General features: G+C 44.8%; 1 protein-coding gene across 1 annotated transcript in view; it reads left to right on the top strand.

Annotated features, from left to right (window-relative positions):
• The first annotated feature begins 775 nt into the window (after nt 1–775).
• Nucleotides 776–17,800, top strand: part of MRPS18A (mitochondrial ribosomal protein S18A) — a 30,563-nt gene continuing 13,538 nt past the window's right edge. The window contains exons 1-4 of the mRNA XM_073338477.1: nt 776–1,001; nt 2,143–2,174; nt 5,183–5,287; nt 16,900–17,023. Coding sequence (XP_073194578.1) covers nt 782–1,001; nt 2,143–2,174; nt 5,183–5,287; nt 16,900–17,023 — 481 coding nt within the window. The 5' untranslated portion in view covers nt 776–781. The remainder of the gene's footprint in view (nt 1,002–2,142; nt 2,175–5,182; nt 5,288–16,899; nt 17,024–17,800) is intronic.

Below are 17,800 nucleotides of genomic sequence, written 5' to 3'. Positions count from 1 at the left end.
AAATTAAGTAATGGGCATAAATTGCAGCAAGGGAGGTTTAGGGTGGACATTAGGAAAAACTTAACTGTCAGTACAGGTAAGCATTGGAACAAATTGTTTGGGGAGGTTGTGGCATCTGCATCATTGACGATTTTTAAGAAGAGGTTAAACACCTGTCAGGGATTGTCTTGGTTTACTTAGTCCTGCCCTGAGTATAGGAGACTGGACTAGATGACCTACTGAGGTCCCTGCTAGTCCTACATTTCTATGCCTCTCTGCCAGGGGGCTGATGAAAAAATGCAGAGATAGGTATGAAGAAAAGGCTCTATTATTATTATTTGTAACATGGTTCCCTAAGACCCCCAATCAACCACCAGGTCTCAACTGTGCGAAGAGGGGATCCAAGAGGGGGGTCCAAAGAGGGGGGTCCAAGCCCCCAGAGAACTTTACAATTGATCTAACTGCAGCCAGGCCTCCCTCTGCCAGCTGAGGGCTCCACCTCCGAGCTATAAAACCCAGGCCAGGCAGGCTGATGCTGAGCCCCAGCGTCCCCCTACAGCGACTTCCAAGGGCGGGCAGCCCTAGCGCGGAGCGGGGCGGGTGTATGGAGCTGGAGACCCAGCTCTTCCTGGCAGGGCCCCGCGGTAGGGGTGGACCGAGGTCTCTGCTGGCCCCAGAGAGGGCTGATGGTGCTGCGGCCCCCACAGCCGGGATGCACCCCTGGCTCTAAGCTTCCCAAATGAGAGCCGCGGCTCTGGGCCCGTCCCTTCAGTGGCGGCTAGGGAGCGGGCCTCGCTCCAAGATGGCGGCATCGCAGGCTGCTCCCCGCCCTCTTCCCGCCTGCGGGCCCGAGCGCCCCGGAAGCGGAAGTGGCGCGCGGCGGCGGGAGGTGGGGGTGTCGGGTCCGATTCCCAAGATGGCGGCCCCCGGCTTGCTGCGCGGTGTCTGGAGCCGGCTGGTCTCCGGTCTCCTGGGGCGGGGGGGCGGCTGGGCCCGGCCTCCGGCCCGCGCGCTCCGGCAGGGTGAGTCCGGGGGGCGGCTGGGGGCGCCGCGCCGCTACTGTTGCCGCCGGGAGACGCGAGCCGGGGGGAACCAGCGCTCCGTTGCCGGCCCTGGTCGGAGCGAGGGGTGCGGGTCTCGCGCGGGGGGGCAACGGGCGGGGAAGGGCTGCAGGCTCCTGGCTGACAGGGTGAAATCTACCGCTGCTGCTGGCAGCGCGTCTGGGCCCAGACCGGGAGGCGCCCATCGGCCACGCCGGCTAGCCCGATTTGGCACCTGTAGGGGGCTGTTCCCCTCCGAGTTGCTTGGCAAAGGTCGGCTTGGGAGGGAGCGAGCGAGTGAGCCGCGAGGGGTGGGGCTAGCGATAGGGATTCTAGAGACCCGAGCTAGGTGCTTGCTTAGACATAGGCTTTCTGCGTGGCTTTGGAGAAGTCACATTGTCTGCCTTGGTTCCCCAGATGTGTGATGGGGATAGTGCTTCCCTTCTTCAAAAGGGTGGGGTGCAGATACGCTCCACTGATCATTGTCCACCACTGAGTTACTGCAATGAGATGCGACATCTAAAACAAATAGAAATAATTGTGTTGTCATTAAAGTTGCAGTAATTAGGGTTCAGGTTTAATTTCCTATCGCTATGAATGGGAGACCTTCCAAAATCCCAGTTCTGCACTTTTAGTTTCACAGATTCAAAGCAAGGTATTTGTTCTCTGTCTGAAGATTGTCACAGCCAGAAGGGCAAGGAAGTTTCTTTCCCCTCTACACAGACTTTAACCATGGAGGAACTCAAAACTCTGGAGGCAGCCTAAATGCTTGACATTTTCAGATTGCTTTTACTTAAAAGGGTCTCTTGACTTCCTTGATCAGAATTAGCCACAGATGATAGGGAAATATACTCAAAACAGTAAAAATTAAGCAATGAGAGGTCCCCAGTTTGAAAGGCCTGCCCTCTGCTCTGCCTCCAACTGCCCACCAGTAAAGCATTACTTTTGACAGTCTTCGTACCTCGGGTTTGCTTTGTTGGGGAATCACACTCTTCTCTTGCATCGCAGACTTCTGTCCACCACATGTTTTGTTTGTACATAATTTCAGTTTATTGATTAAAAGAAAGTCACTAGTTCCAGCTTGAACATGTCTGACCTGGTTTTCCATCTTTTATTTCTACAGTTGTGGAAGTTACGGAAGGAAGTACAACCATTGTAAGTTATTACTTTTTTCCAAGTCACAATACACACTACTTCTAAAGCCACATAGTTTGGGTTTGTTTGTTTTTCTTGCATGGAGAGAAATACATTTTCTTTAGAAACTTCAGGGATGAAGTTGTTGGGAGGTTTTTTGGTCACATTGGCTTATTTTGTCTGGAGGTGGGACATACAGTACATGATTTTTTTTCTGCTTAATGCAGTTCACTCTTAGTAAACGTTCTGTGGCTCGAATGCAATGCAAATGTAACCGTGTATTATGAATTCAGGCAACACAGGTGAGTAGTTGGGTTGTTAAAGTTCTGGGTCTTCCTCTCTCGCATGGATGAAAGCAGCATGAGATCCTAAGCTCTGATGGTCAGAATCACATGTAGCTGTAAATGCTCCCATATTATGGTCCAGCAATGCGACTGATAATATTGGAAGTCCTGGCTGGGGGGGACTTCCAATGTTATCGCAACTCAGCACATGTAGCACTCTTGGCTTCGGGTTCCCCAGCCTCGTCTTTTCAGTGGAGGCATTCATCTCTCTCCCTTCTGACTGGGGTATTTCCAGGCTGAACAGTTTAAACTCTGATATCCCCAACAGAAGACAGGCTTTTTTTGCATTCTCTTCAGAGGTGGTTAACAGTGTAATTACCACAGTTAATATACTACACAGCTCTTTCTAAGCAAGCACATTTTATTCTTAAGGTAAAAGCAATACAGCAAAAACATTAAAAACCATAGAAGAACCTACATGCATACTAATAAGCTTACCAGAAATCATTCTAACTCCAAAATGGACTCTGGCAGGTGAGCAGTCCTTTGAACCCCAGACAGGGGTTTTCCTTTGGTTTCAAGTTCATTACACTCTTTTCTTAGAACAAGAACACAGGCTTATGCGGTCTTAGCAAGCCAAAATCCTTCCAGCTCATCCCTAAGCATTGGGGCCCTCAGTGGACTTGAGATCATGTCCGTTTTCTAGATCAGGAGGAAGGCAAACACCAAAAAGGAGAGCAATTTGTTATATTACCAGCAGGTATAGGTAGGAGTGACTGGATGAAATCAAAGGTGGCCTACAACTGTCCTTTCTTTGCTTGCTATTGATTTATAGACAAGTTTGGCAAGACAGCACTTACCAAAAAGTGTGTTCCCTAAAAAGTTTGGGGTTTTTTCTGGTCATTTCTACATTAGATATCATGTATTGACTGAAATCTGAGCACCTTACTGGGTCAGAGTTTTTAGATTTGTTTCATTATATAACATAAACAGTCTATCCAGGTCTCTGTGTCCTTGATATGAAATTGATTGTATTTTTAACATATTTGTACCAACAAGAGTAAAACCGATCAGCAGCCATGGAATCGGGGGATGGATGACAGTCTCTGTCTTTCTTACCCTCAAATCCATATGCACCAGCACTCAGCATGCCTTTCTGCAAAAATCTGGAGAAAAAGATGAACTAGCACCATGCCCAGAAGGTCAAAAGATTGATGCTATTTCAGCCCAAATGGAGAAACTAATTCCAACGTTGGAAGCCCCTCAGGGAGAACCCCCTACTAATAGTATCTCCATTCAAAAACAAGGGACTTTCATGTAAGTGGATTACTGAAATCTGCAAGCTCCATCCAGAGCACTTCTCAATAAACTAGACTTGAGGTGGTAATAGCGTAGATCATAGTAGCAAGATCCTTATTTGAAAGAAATGGTCACAAACTCCTGGCGAGAGGTAGATGGTGCGGGGGAAAGAGAGAATTTCTGCTACATAATTTCTTAACAGCAACTGGAGATCATCAATATCCACAGAATGGAAACTCTCAACAAATGGTGGGCACACAGCATCAATTAAGGGGCAGACATAGTCCTCCTCATATCTTCTGATTGCGCCACCCATCCTACCAACATCACTTCAGTCTCTTCTGGATTCCGCCTCAGACAGCTAGCCCTTATCTGTATTCCAATCTTTATCAAACATTGAGAAAGGTATTTACCATGTATGGATGAGAATGTGCTGGGTCTCATGAGCCCGTGAAAACATAAACTCATATGCCTCCTTATTAGCCCTTCTGCAGGCCCAGTACACACAATGAACACGTGGTGTGACCACATAGAAACCCACATAAGAGTAATCAGGTGTAGAGGAGCCAAAAAATACATTCTGAAATTTTTTCAAGAGATGAGACTGAAGCTACTGAAGGGCATGTGGCTCTTTTTCTAGGGTTCACAGACAAGTCAACAACACCTTGTGGTCAGCAATATCAAAAGCAGCTGATAGATATAATAATATCAACATGGATGATGCATCTTTATCTATTACCAGGATGGAATCATTTATCAAAGCAGCCAGTGCAGTGTTTAATGTCACCAGGTCTACACCCAGACTGACAAAGAACAGAATACTAGATGCTGGCCTATGTTTGGCTAGATTGTTAATATCAAGCAATGATTTTTGAGAGACAGCCATCTGTACAACAGCTTCCTTAATAAAAGTTGGGTGTACTGAGAGATTCTCCCCACAGTGGTTTAACTGTACTTCACCGGGCAAGAAGGGCATGGGTCCAAAACACAGGCTGTGGCATGAAATATTCCCAACAGCTAGTACCTCACTGTGTGACACCAGACCAAACTCCAACAGAGAACTCTAAGTATTTGTCCCCATCACACACTACCTTGCACTCGCAGAAGCAGAGAGCTCAGTCTGAATTCTCTAGATTTTTACCTGCAAAGTAATATGAAACATCTGCAAAATAGGAGGGATTCAAATTAATCGAGCTCTCCACTACTCAACACAAATCCACTGATCAAGACTTACCAGGCCCTAATGACTCTTTGGACTTGTGCCAGCTCCTATGTACATCTGAAATGCTTGTTCTGTATGTACCTGACTATAAACAGCTTTAGTACAGGGACTCTCTTATGTTTATACAGGGCTGAGTAAGCTGTTGGAACTTGAGCGATAAGTCTACATAGGCATGAACTCTGGGCTCTTCATCTGATCAGTGTATCCTCTGACTTGTTTCCCAGATTGAGGGCAAAATTATAGAAGATGTCAAAACCCCAACTCCTCCGAACCCTTCTGGTCAGTGTCCCATTTGTCGCTGGAACCTGAAGCACAAATACAATTATGAGGTAAGTGTGGTGACACTTAGCTAGTTGAATGTTATCCTCAAAGCTGTACTCATTATGCTGCTACTAAACTGCACAGCCTGACATTCTTTTAGCTTCCTGAGCAGAATAAAGATTCACAGCTCTATCTCCTCCTCCTTAAGGTTTAGTGAAAACCCCCTTGTGCGAGAGCAGTTCCTACAAAGCCACAACTAGCCTAGATGAACAGCATCTAAGCACAGCTGGCTAGTCCTGTGCTAACTACTGTCCTATTACCAATGTGTCCTCTAAATTTTCGTTGTACTGAGCGGTTTACAAACTCCACAGAGCCTCATGTGATGGAGCCTGCATCCATGGGGGAACAGAGAGGAGGCAGAGACTGGGAACAGCTGGAACCTGTGCAGCGGGTCGCAACGCCATTCGAATTTGGCAGGCTGCTCCTCCATCATGCCAGCAGGGAAGGGACTCAACCATTACACCACCCAGCTCTGGTAACTGCTTCCCCATTGGTAGAGGTGTGACCTGACCTGTGGGCCGGCGGGGGGAGGGGGGCGCAAGGCTGGCCACAGTCAGATAAGCTCCAAGTTCCCACAGCCAATGGGAAGGCAGTAACCAGAGCCAGGTGGCATGGGGCATTGCCCTGCATGAGTGACAGAGTGGTGTTGTGCCCCGTCGCATGGGCTCCAGAGCCAGACACAGGCTTGGGCTCCGTGGCACACCACTCAGCTTTGGTTACTTCTTCCCCATTGGTGGAGGTGTGCCCTGCCTGCTGCTGGGAGCCTTGGCCAGAACCTTATTGGCTCTCAGCTCTCAAACAATCAGCCAATGGGAGGCAGTAACTGGAGCTGGTTCGGGGGGGGGCAGAGTCAAAGGTCTGAGTAGCATGGTTTGTGATGTGTGGTACATGGAAGATTGCTGTGTGATGCGCATATGCACAGGTTAGGGAACATTGCCTACCACACAGCCCTTCTTTGGATTGTTCATATCTGGTCTGGAGTAGTTTGTGTGCAGTGGGAAGGAAGGGATAGGACATGTCAGAACTTTGGAAACATGCATCTCTCGCCATCCAGTATATTATCTGGAATAGATTTATCTTTTTAATGAGCCCCAGTATCCAACATTGAATCAGTCTTCCAACTGGACTCTAGGTAGTAAACCCGCGCTAGTCAACTTGTTCAAGCCTATTCCTGATTCCTGGTAGCTCAGAAAGCTTGAGTTGTTGTTCCCAAAGAGGAATTAGATGTAATGTCTCCAAACACTGCAGGCTTCTCATTGTCATCAGTTATCTTTATAACTGGATGGTGGAGAATGGGAAGTGGGCAGGGGAAGGTGTTTAGAAACATGACAAATGACCAATAATTGTTTTACACAAAGTTGTGCCTGGATATGGAAGCGTCCGCAAAAAGAGCCTTTCTGTCTGGGCAAAAATTACATTGGGGAAGAAAACTATTAGAGCCTCCCCTGGGATAGTGCTTGGGGTGTGCTATAGACCGCCGGGATCTAATTTGGATAGAGCCCTTTTTAATGTTTTTAATAAAGTAAATACTAATGGAAACTGTGATCATGGGAGACTTTAACTTCCCAGATATAGACTGGAGGACGAGTGCTAGTAATAATAATAGGGCTCAGATTTTCCTAGGTGTGGTAGCTGATGGATTCCTTCATCAAGTAGTTGCTGAACCGACAAGAGGGGATGCCATTTTAGCTTTGGTTTTGGTGAGTAGTGAGGACCTCATGGAAGAAATGGTTGTAGGGGATAATCTTGGCTCAAGTGATCATGAGCTAATTCAGTTCAAACTGAACGGAAGGATTAACAAAAATAAATCTGCAACTAAGGTTTTTGATTTCAAAAGGGCTGACTTTCAAAAATTAAGGAAATTAGTTAGGGAAGTGGCTTGGACTGAAGAATTTATGGATCTAAAGGTAGAGGAGGCCTGGGATTATTTTAAATCAAAGCTGCAGAAGCTATCGGAAGCCTGCATCCCAAGAAAGGGGAAAAATTCATAGGCAGGAGGTGTAGACCAAGCTGGAAGAGCAAGCATCTCAGAGAGGTGATTAAGAAAAAACAGAAAGCATACAGGGAGTGGAAGAAGGGAGGGATCAGCAAGGAAAGCTACCTTATTGAGGTCAGAACATGTAGGGATAAAGTGAGACAGGCTAAAAGTCAAGTAGAGTTGGACCTTGCAAAGGGAATTAAAACCAATAGTAAAAGATTCTATAGCCATATAAATAAGAAGAAAACAAAGAAAGAAGTAGTGGGACCGCTAAACACTGAGGATGGAGTGGAGGTCAAGGATAATCTAGGCATGGCCCAATATCTAAACAAATACTTTGCCTCAGTCTTTAATAAGACTAAAGAGGATCTTAGGGATAATGGTAGCATGACAAATGGGAATGAGGATATGGAGGTAGATATTACCATATCTGAGGTAGAAGCGAAACTCAGACAGCTTAGTGGGACTAAATCGGGGGGCCCAGATAATCTTCATCCAAGAATATTAAAGGAATTGGCACATGAAATTGCAAGCCCATTAGCAAGAATTTTTAATGAATCCGTAAGCTCAGGGGTTGTACTGTATGATTGGAGAATTGCTAACATAGTTCCTATTTTTAAGAAAGGGGGGAAAAAAAAGTGATCCAGGCAACTATAGGCCTGTTAGTTTGACATCTGTAATATGCAAGGTCTTGGAAAAAATTTTGAAGGAGAAGGTAGTTAAGGACATTGAAGTCAATGGTAAATGGGACAAAATACAACATGGTTTTACAAAAGGTAGATTGTGCCAAACCAACCTGAGAAAGTAACAGTTTTTTTAGACAAAGGAAACACAGTGGATCTAATTTACCTAGATTTCAGTAAGGCGTTTGATACCATGCCAAATGGGGAATTATTATTTAAATTGGAGAAGATGGGGATCAATAGGAAAATTGAAAGGTGGATAAGGAATTGGTTAAAGGGGAGACTACAACGGGTCCTACTGAAAGGTGAACTGTCAGGCTGGAGGAGGTTACCAGTGGAGTTCCTCAAGGATCGGTTTTGGGACCAATCTTATTTAATCTTTTTATTACTGACCTTGGCACAAAAAGTGGGAGTGTGCTAATAAAGTTTGCGGATGATACAAAGCTGGGAGGTATTGCCAATTTAGAGAAGGACAGGGATATCCTACAGGAGGATCTGGATGACCTTGTAAACTGGAGTAATAGTAATAGGATGAAATTTAATAGTGAGAAGTGTAAGGTCATGCATTTAGGGATTAATAACAAGAATTTTAGTTATAAGCTGGGGATGCATCAATTAGAAGTAACGGAGGAGGAGAAGGACCTTGGAGTATTGGTTGATCATAGGATGACTATGAGCTGCCAATGTGATATGGCTGTGAAAAAAGCTAATGCGGTCTTGGGATGCATCAGGAGAGGTATTTCCAGTAGGGATAAGGAGGTTTTAGTACCATTATACAAGGCACTGGTGAGACCTCACCTGGAATAGTGTGTGCAGTTCTGGTCTCCCATGTTTAAGAAGGATGAATTCAAACTGGAACAGGTACAGAGAAGGGTTACTAGGATGATCCGAGGAATGGAAAACTTGTCTTATGAAAGGAGACTCAAGGAGCTTGGCTTGTTTAGCCTAACTAAAAGAAGGTTGAAGGGAGATATGATTGCTCTCTATAAATATATCAGCGGGATAAATACCAGAAAGGGAGAGGAATTATTTAAGCTCAGTACCAATGTGGACACAAGAACAAATGGATATAAACTGGCTGCCAGGAAGTTTAGACTTGAAATTAGATGAAGGTTTCTAACCATCAGAGGAGTGAAGTTTTGGAATAGCCTTCCAAGGGAAGCAGTGGGGACAAAAGATCTATCTGGCTTTAAGATTAAACTCGATAAGTTTATGGAGGAGATGATATTATGGGATAACATAGTTTTGGTAATTAAATATTCATGTTAAATAGGCCCAATGGCCTGTGATGGGATATTAGATGGGGTGGGATCTGAGTTACCCAGGAAAGAATTTTCTGTAGTATCTGGCTGGTGAATCTTGTCCATATGCTCAGGGGTTAGCTGATTGCCATATTTGGGGTCGGGAAGGAATTTTCCTCGAGGGCAGATTGGAAGAGGCCCTGGAGGTTTTTCGCCTTTCTCTGTAGCATGGGGCACGGGTCACTTGCTGGAGGATTCTCTGCTCCTTGAAGTCTTTAAACCACGATTTGAGGACTTCAATAGCTCAGACATAGGTGAGAGGTTTTTCGCAGGAGTGGTGGGTGAAATTCTGTGGCCTGCGTTGAGCAGGAGGTCAGACTAGATGATCATAATGGTCCCTTGTGACCTAAATATCTATGAATCTATTTAAAAAATAAAGCCAAAAACCCCACAACCAAACAAAAAAATCTGTACTAGAAATAGAAAGGAAGGGAACCAGACAAGAATGCACAGTTAAAAGATAAGGCAACCAAAAATGCAGAATAAGTTAATGCCAGTGGGATTAGGGGGATATAGATACAAATACATCTGGAGGAAAATAAATACTTGTGAGAAAGTAGGCCCACTAATGATGAGGGGGTTGAAAGCCAGAATGATTCTAATATGGCTGAACTACTCACATGTATCCATAACAAGAAAAATAAGGAAAAGAAGTTTGAATAATTGGGTAGTGATGACAATCCTGTGAATAAGCTTTTGCAAAAAAGTAGGTAAGGAAATTCTTAGAGACATTGACTTATACACACACACCAGCATGCCAGGATCACATGCAACCCTCCAGGGTCTTGAATTTGCTAATGGAGCAGTTGGTTTGTTAGCTGTTATTTTTGAGAAGGCATAAAAAACTGGGGAGGTACCAAAGGATTTGAAAATAATGAATGAGTTACTAAACATCCGAGAAATGGAAGTATGGTCCTGGCAATTGCTCTTTGGGAAGTCTAACCTCTATTCCTAGTTATATAACAAACAAAGGGGGAGAACCACACTCAGCACTCACCGGATAATGGAACTTAGAATAGAATATCAGGGTTGGAAGGGACCTCAGGAGATCATCTAGTCCAACCCCCTGCTCAAAGCAGGAGCAACAAGTAGTGTTGAGGGGTTATGAAGAATCATGCCAAACGAAAACTTATTCCGAGCAGGTGACACAATAAGTGGGAGATTTAAACTTCAATAAAATATTTGATTGTGTCTAGTGAAATATTGTAGAAATTAAATTGGCTAGGATGGGAGCATTTTCAATGGATTGAACACACAATGAGCAGAGTGCAATAAGAAATGATTGCGAGAAGTGTCCAGTGGCTGGTCTGGTCTTTGTAATTATCTAGAAGAATCAGGAAATAGTATCATTTGCAAATTTATCATTCTAAATTGGGAGGAGTTGCAAACACCAAGGATAGAAAAATACTATCCATAATGGGGATCAGATTTTTTCATAAGAATATAAGAGCAGCCATACTGGGTCCATTTAGCCCAGTGTCCTGTCTTCCAACAGTGACCAATGCCAGGTGCCCCAGAGGGAATGAACAGAACAGGTAATCTTCAAGTAACCTATCCCCGGTCACCCATTCCCAGCTTCTAGCAAATAGAGGCTAGGGACACCATCCTGGCTAATAGCCACTCATGGACCTATCCTCCATGAACTTACCTAGTTCATAGTGCTGCCCACACTTTAATGCAAAGATTGTCTTGAAGGAACTCTTCTCCAGTTCATTATTGCAGAATATATAACTACAGCAATTGCTTACACAGAAAAGTAACATTAGGAAAGAATGTAATGTGGTTTTAGTTTTTTAATGTGACTCTGAACAACTGGAAACAAGGAGCCAGCACCAACTAGCTTTCATCAGATCACCAGCAAGTGTTTCATGGACCAAAGTTTAAGAGCCTTGAGAAATTAAAAATCAGTAGACTTCTAATGTCCTCAGCACTGTAGTCTGTGGGTATTGGAAAGAGAGCCAGGAAATAACAAAAAGAAGAGGAGTACTAGTGGCACCTTAGAGACTAACCAATTTATTTGAGCATAAGCTTTCATGAGCTACAGCTCACTTCATCGGATGCATTCAGTGGAAATAACAAAGATTCAGCCTATCAAATGCAGCAATAAAATGGGGTTTTAGAGTTTAAGAGCAGAAGGGACCACTAGGATTATCTAGTTTCATCTCCTGTATAGCACAGGCCACCAGTACCCCCAGCACCCACACTCTAACCCAAGTCTAGATAGGTAGTAATCCAAAACACTTCGATCACTAAGGGAGGGGGACAAACATGTATTGTCAGCAAGGGGTAGAACAAGGAGCAGTGAGACCTCATTAAGCAGAGGGAAATTTAAGATGAATATTAGGAATCACTTTCTAGTGCTCTCTGTGGTAGGAGGTTCTGCCACTGGTGGGAATAAAAGGGCTTCTTGGAAGCACAGAGGTAGTTGTAGGTAAGTCCATTGTGCTGTTTGTGGCTTTAGAGCCTGAGAGCAGAGTTCTAGTATCAGAGTTGACTGTAGGTCCCATCACTGGATGAAAGGTATGATCCTCTTTTAAGATTTTGGCTGTAATTCAGCTCGGCTGGTCAGTGTGCTTGTAGTTGAGCTATTCAGTTTGCCCCATACTAGCATTCAGTTTGGCCCTTAGATGCTGATCTTCTGGAAGGAGGTGAAAACTAAACACCAGGGGAGCTCACCTTGTTTTAAGAAGCGTGGCTGGAATCTCAGGAGCCATCGTATGGAAGTTTGCATTCGTGGTCTCAGGAAGCAGGCTGGGAAATGTAGGCCGCCATGGCAGTCATTTTGGCCTTTGAACTTAGATTATATAACCAGTTCTCTTGCTGCAAATCAAAGGAGAGGCTGGAGAAAGAGATAAAGGGGATGGTGTGGATTGGAAAATCAGAGCAGTTGCGGATCATGACAAATCCACAGCTGGAGGTGTGCCTTACTCCAGTGGGACTGATTGGAGTTGTGAAAAGTAACTTGAGTTCTATTGTAAATAGTCTCTTTTTTCAGTATGTCTCTTATGTGTCTAGACTTTGTATCAGTCATGGTTTTTCAAATTTTGAAGTGTTTGGGTGGAATAAATGTTTCTTTCGCCCCCAGAAAAATCTCAGTTATGCTTCCTAGCCAAAGCAGTAGTGAGTGCTTGAGAAATAAAGAATTTGAATTTTTTAACAGTGAGGGTAATTAACCATTGGAATGATTTACCAAGGGTTCTGGTGGATTTTCCATCACTGGGAATTTTGAAATCAATACTGAATGTTTTTTCTAAAAGAGAGATTCTAGTTCAAACAGGAATTATTTCAGGGAAGTCTTGTGGCCTCTGTTATTTGAAGTCTTTTTAAATCATGATTTGAGGATTTCAGTAACTCAGCCAGAGGTTAGGGGTCTGTTACGGGGGTGGGTGAGATTCTGTGGCCAGCGGTGTGCAGGAGGTCAGACTAGATGATCATGATGGTCTCTTCTGGCCTTACAGTTTAGGGATATATGAAATACCACTCAGCTGTAAAGCAAAGGAAAGCATGTGAGCCCCATTGCTGGGGGCACACACAATTGGACTGGATAAAGCACTATAATACAGGGGAGTCTTCCATTAGTCCCTGGGAGGGATGGAAGAGATGACCTCAGGACTACTACTTCTCTAACAACTCTGATAGTGGAGCCCGAGGCAGTGGTACAATGCGTGATTTTAGTTTTGGTGTCAGATAAACAGATTCTTAATGAATCAGAAAATGGTATTGCGGGCAGTGGCAGGTCAAGCTTCCATCTGGCCTCCTTGCCAGTGTTCCTCAACCCTACCCTGGAGGGGGACAGCCTCCATTGATCATTTATTCCTTGGATTCTACTGAGGTTCCCTGCAATTGGGCCAGTTAGTGCCAATTATGATAGTGGTTTATGTGATGGGTAGAGCCCTGCAAATTCGCAGATATTCGCAGACCAGTTTTGCAGATCAGCTGCGGATACAGATTTTGTTTGTAAAGCCCTGCAAATCTGCAGATATCCCCTTTATATCCATGAACCATTTTTGTGGATCAGATGCAGATACAAATTTTGTGTTCGCACAGGGCTCTAGTGATGCAGACACTTCTCCACTAGGAAATTTGACTGACACCCTAGTTCATTTCACCAAGGTCACCTAATAGCCATTAGAGATGAAAACCAATTTCAGTTACTATCAACCTTAGGCTAGATTAGAACCTGCAACCTAGAAGTCTCAGCCCCCAAATATACCTGATATATAATGCCTGGAGAATGGTATAAAGCTCTCAGGAATAATAGAAGAAAGAAAACTGATTCTTATGTATCTCAAAGTAACAACCGGCAGATATGTCTGGTACAGACCCATACTTGTTTTGTTGTACAAACAGAACTGTTCTCAGAGTGAATTAAGATTTTCATGAAATGTGCATAACTAGCAATCAGTCTTAGTTCTCAAGGGTGTTGCAGTTATTGGGTCTGTGCTGCATTTCAGCAGGCCACCCAATGAAGGGAATGCACTGTTCAAACTTGGTTTTATATTTTTTATCTAGTTTATCCACCCTTTGTAGGGAAAAGTAAAATTGTATTTCCTTTTTCCCCTTCTCTGCTTTGAATACCATTAGTCTGAGCAGGCAGTAAATGTCATTGTACTTTGGCAGCACACAGGGGAGACCGAACTGCAGCCTTTGCCTATTAGCCCCAGATTAATTCCGTCCAAATTGTTTTCATCAGATGCTACAGATTACAGGGGTGGGAATCTGGGTCCAACCTCTCCTGAGAGCTGTCCAGTGATTAAAGCAAATCTGTGGTTACAGTCTTGGCTGCCCACTAGCACAGAAAGTTAATTTCATGGAACGTGACAGCAACATGTAACCTTGCCAGACTTCTTTTCTTCTTTAACCCCCTTACGTTTTTGTTCAGCTTTTCTCCCCATCCTCCCAAAACTGGCTGTCTCTGTCCGACCTCTTCTTAGGGGTGAGATGCATCTGGGTAAGAATTCTGGGAGAGGCACCTAGCACGTTACACTTAGGACCCTTCTGAAGTCATCGTAAGATTCTCGCCAGTGTGCAGCACTTCAAGCCAAATGATCTTGAGCATAATTTGTAAGGCAGAAAGGGTGGGACGTAGATTTCAGTAAAGAAATAACCGTCACAAGAGAGAAGCTGATTGGTGCTGACAGCATTGGGCAGAGATAACACTGGGGCATGGGCTCTCCTGATTGGCAGCGCAATAGATAAAGAGCATCCATCTCCCCCTGCCCTTTTTTCTTTCTTTGCATGGAAACGTTTGATATCAGCCCGGTGACCCCACAGGGCGTGGTGGTAATGTGAGAAGGCCCTTGGACCAAACGCACCCTACCTGAACCCTTCTTCTCCCTTTGGGAAGTGAGCTCTTTCAGTATTGGGTGGGGGAGCCAAGGTGTTGGCAACATGGAGAACTGGATAGCTGAAAGAGCTGGGGAAAGGGATGTGGAGTCTCATTCTGGGTCAGTCGATCAAATCCAGCTCACATCAGCAGTGACCAAAAGTCATTGCCCTTTGACTGTTTGGCAGATCTCAGTCCAATTTCCACCAATCCAGCTGACAGTTATTAGCCCTCTTGTAGTGGCCTCAGTGCCAAGGCCAGAGATTGGTTGGGACATGGACACTGAGCTTTCCTTTTGTCCTTAGGTGGTCTCTCCGGATGTTGTCCCTGTTGTCTGGATAAATCATCGCTCCACAGTTATTGGTCAGGCCCCTTGTATCAGCATTAAGTTGCCTAAATGTTTAATTTTAAAAGGGACTGAATCTGAAAAAAAGGGTTAGAATGGAGCCAGAGAACAGGAATTGTAGATGAGGAGGAGTCAGTGGCAGGCACCTTGAATAGTCTGGCACAAGTGCCCTTATGTAGTAAAGAAAGTGCGACTGAAAAAAGCTCTAGACTCAGTTTCTGTTGGTGTCAGCAGGGCTTGTGAGAGGGTCTAGCATGAGCAATAGCTCCCAGAACACAGTGCTACAGTCCATTTATTTCAGAATCAAGTCTCTCCAATACCGTAGTGATGGGTGTGGGATATAAACCTTGGTAGCTGGATATCCTGGCTTTTGCATTGGCTCAGCCAATAGCAGAGGTCTAGTTTGCCTGCACCAGTAGGTATGGGGGTGTGTATTGTGCTTGTCCATCTAGCCCTGATTTCTCTCAGGCTGGGCATGGGGAATGCCTACTGACAGGTCTTTTCCAGGCTGCGAGCCGCATGCACACGTGCCTTCCATCCAAAATATGGAAATATTTACAGCAGCAACAGAGAAATAAACTCCCAACTAGCATGGTGACTCTGGCAGTGGGAAACTTCCAGCAGATTGGGAAAAACAAGCCAAGCATTTCCAGTGGACTCTTGGGATAACATGATATCAGCATGTGAAAGGGGTGTGTCTGCATTGGTCTGAGCGGTGTGCTGGAATTTGTTGTGCTGCGTGTGGAAATGGAAAACATATCTGAATGCTGGGCTGTGCTCTTTGCACAGCTAATGGACCCCAGTGCAGCAGCTGCCGCTGCTGTGTCTAAAGTTCCGTCATCGCAGTTATGTGGTGTTACCAGATCCGGAAGATACACCACTTAAATTGTGTTTTATAAATAATGCTTTGCACTTCTGTAGCTTTTAATCTGAAAGGTCAACAGCAGTGAAGTCTACAAAGATCTCTGAACTCTGTCTGAACACACAACCTGCTTGCTCTCAGTGCTCTCTGGTAACAAGACTTCCTTTCCTTGACGTTGCTCTAACAGTCCCTCCTAATGTGCACGCAGCCAAAGGGCTGAAGGTTTGTTCTATTAGGACTTAGCCGGTAACAGTACAGCTCTCTTATGAGGCGCTTATTGCTGACAAAATCTACTAGATTTTGGACTAATCCCCCTTTGGGCACCCCAAAGGGACATGACAGAAGCTTCACCTTGGGAAATTGGATAAAGAATTGAGGAATAGACAGTAGAGGACAATCCTGCACTCAGTTTATAGGGGAAAACCTAGATGTGGCCTAATGTGTGAGTGCTGACATCTGTGTACGCAGATACTGATGAGCTAAAAATCAGCTCTCCACTCAGTCAAAAACATTGTGTAAAATTATATCTTCCTGCATGTTTTGTAAAACTGTATCTTTGTATATCTAGATGTTCGACAGATTATATTAGGTACGTAGTCTGAAAACGGCAGCAAATGGTGAGATGGCAAAAATGGCAGATGACACAATGATTTACATTAATTAGTCTATAAAAGGCTGTGAACTTCAGAGGACTTAACAAAGCTAAGCCAATAGGCTACACTAGTGGTTCTCAAACTTTTGTACTGGTGACCTTTCACGTAGCAAGCCTCTGAGTGCGACCCCCCCTTATAAATTAAAAACACATTTTTATATATTTAACACCATTATAAATGCTGGAGGTGAGGCACAGGGTTTGGGGTGGAGGCTGACAGTTCGCAACCCCCCCCCCCCCCCCATGTAATAACTTTGCGACCTCCTGAGGGGTCCCAACCCCCAGTTTGAGAACCTCTGGGCTACACAATGGCAGGTGAAATTCATTGCTGACAAAATGCCAGGTAATATACACGAAGGAATAATTTTGAACTTCTCATACGTTGCACTGGGGCAGTGTCAGCACCTAAGAATTGTAGCTGTTGGTGCAGCTCTGGCACTGATTTTTCTACCTTCTTTCCTTGCTTCCTTAGGATGTCTTATTGCTGAGTCAGTTCATCCGTTCTGATGGAGGGATGCTGCCCCGTAGGATCACAGGTCTTTGTCTGGAGGAGCATAAGAAGGTTGCAGTGTGCATACAAATGGCTCACCGAGCAGGTAATGAGTCCTCTCTGGGAGCAAGCTCCTGACCCCTTTATTTAGTAGTAACCACTTTGGGGAGCGAACACACCTTCCTCCCTCCGCACCACCGCAGCCACCAGAATAACAGCTGCCAGTGAGCTCTTATTGTTTTGGGACCCCTTACTACCAAGTGCCCAAAGCCCTTCGGTAAAACCTGGCCATCATTCTACCAACCTCCAAAAGGGTGATGAAACGCTACCCAGTGGCCCTAAAGAATTTTGAGTCTTCTTCCTTCCACCTAAACTATGAGTCATTAGTAGTCACAGCAGTATAAGAAAAATCCAAGTCAGTGAAAGGAACTCCTGACGACAAAGAGCCCAAAACATTGGATCTGTTCAGGCAAAAAGCCTGTTGTTGGCTTCACTGCAACTACATATGGCAAACTACCAGGCATAATTTGCCAAAAACAATTTCCTGACTTGGAAGAGAGTGATCCATTTTTGCCCAAATTGCTTCAAGACACTAAGAAGGAGCTGAAGGAAATTATACAAGAAGGCCAGATGGTTGCCAGGAGAGCTCTGCAGGTGGTGGCCACACAGGCCTTGGACATAGCCACAAGGTTGATGGCTACGTTTGTGATCAGGAGACTAACCTCATGGCTATCATCCTGGAGGGTACCAAGATAGGTGTAGGATACCATTCAAGATCTCCCATTTGAGGAAATGGAGCTCTTCAGTTCGAGGACTAGGCACTACCTCCCTAAAGGAATCAGGCCACCCTGGGATTCCAGAGGATTTACACACCATTCACCAG

Source organism: Lepidochelys kempii, chromosome 3, assembly GCF_965140285.1.
Source record: "Lepidochelys kempii isolate rLepKem1 chromosome 3, rLepKem1.hap1, whole genome shotgun sequence".
In the NCBI taxonomy this organism is placed as follows: domain Eukaryota; kingdom Metazoa; phylum Chordata; order Testudines; family Cheloniidae; genus Lepidochelys; species Lepidochelys kempii.
This window is presented reverse-complemented; position numbering and strand designations above follow the sequence as displayed.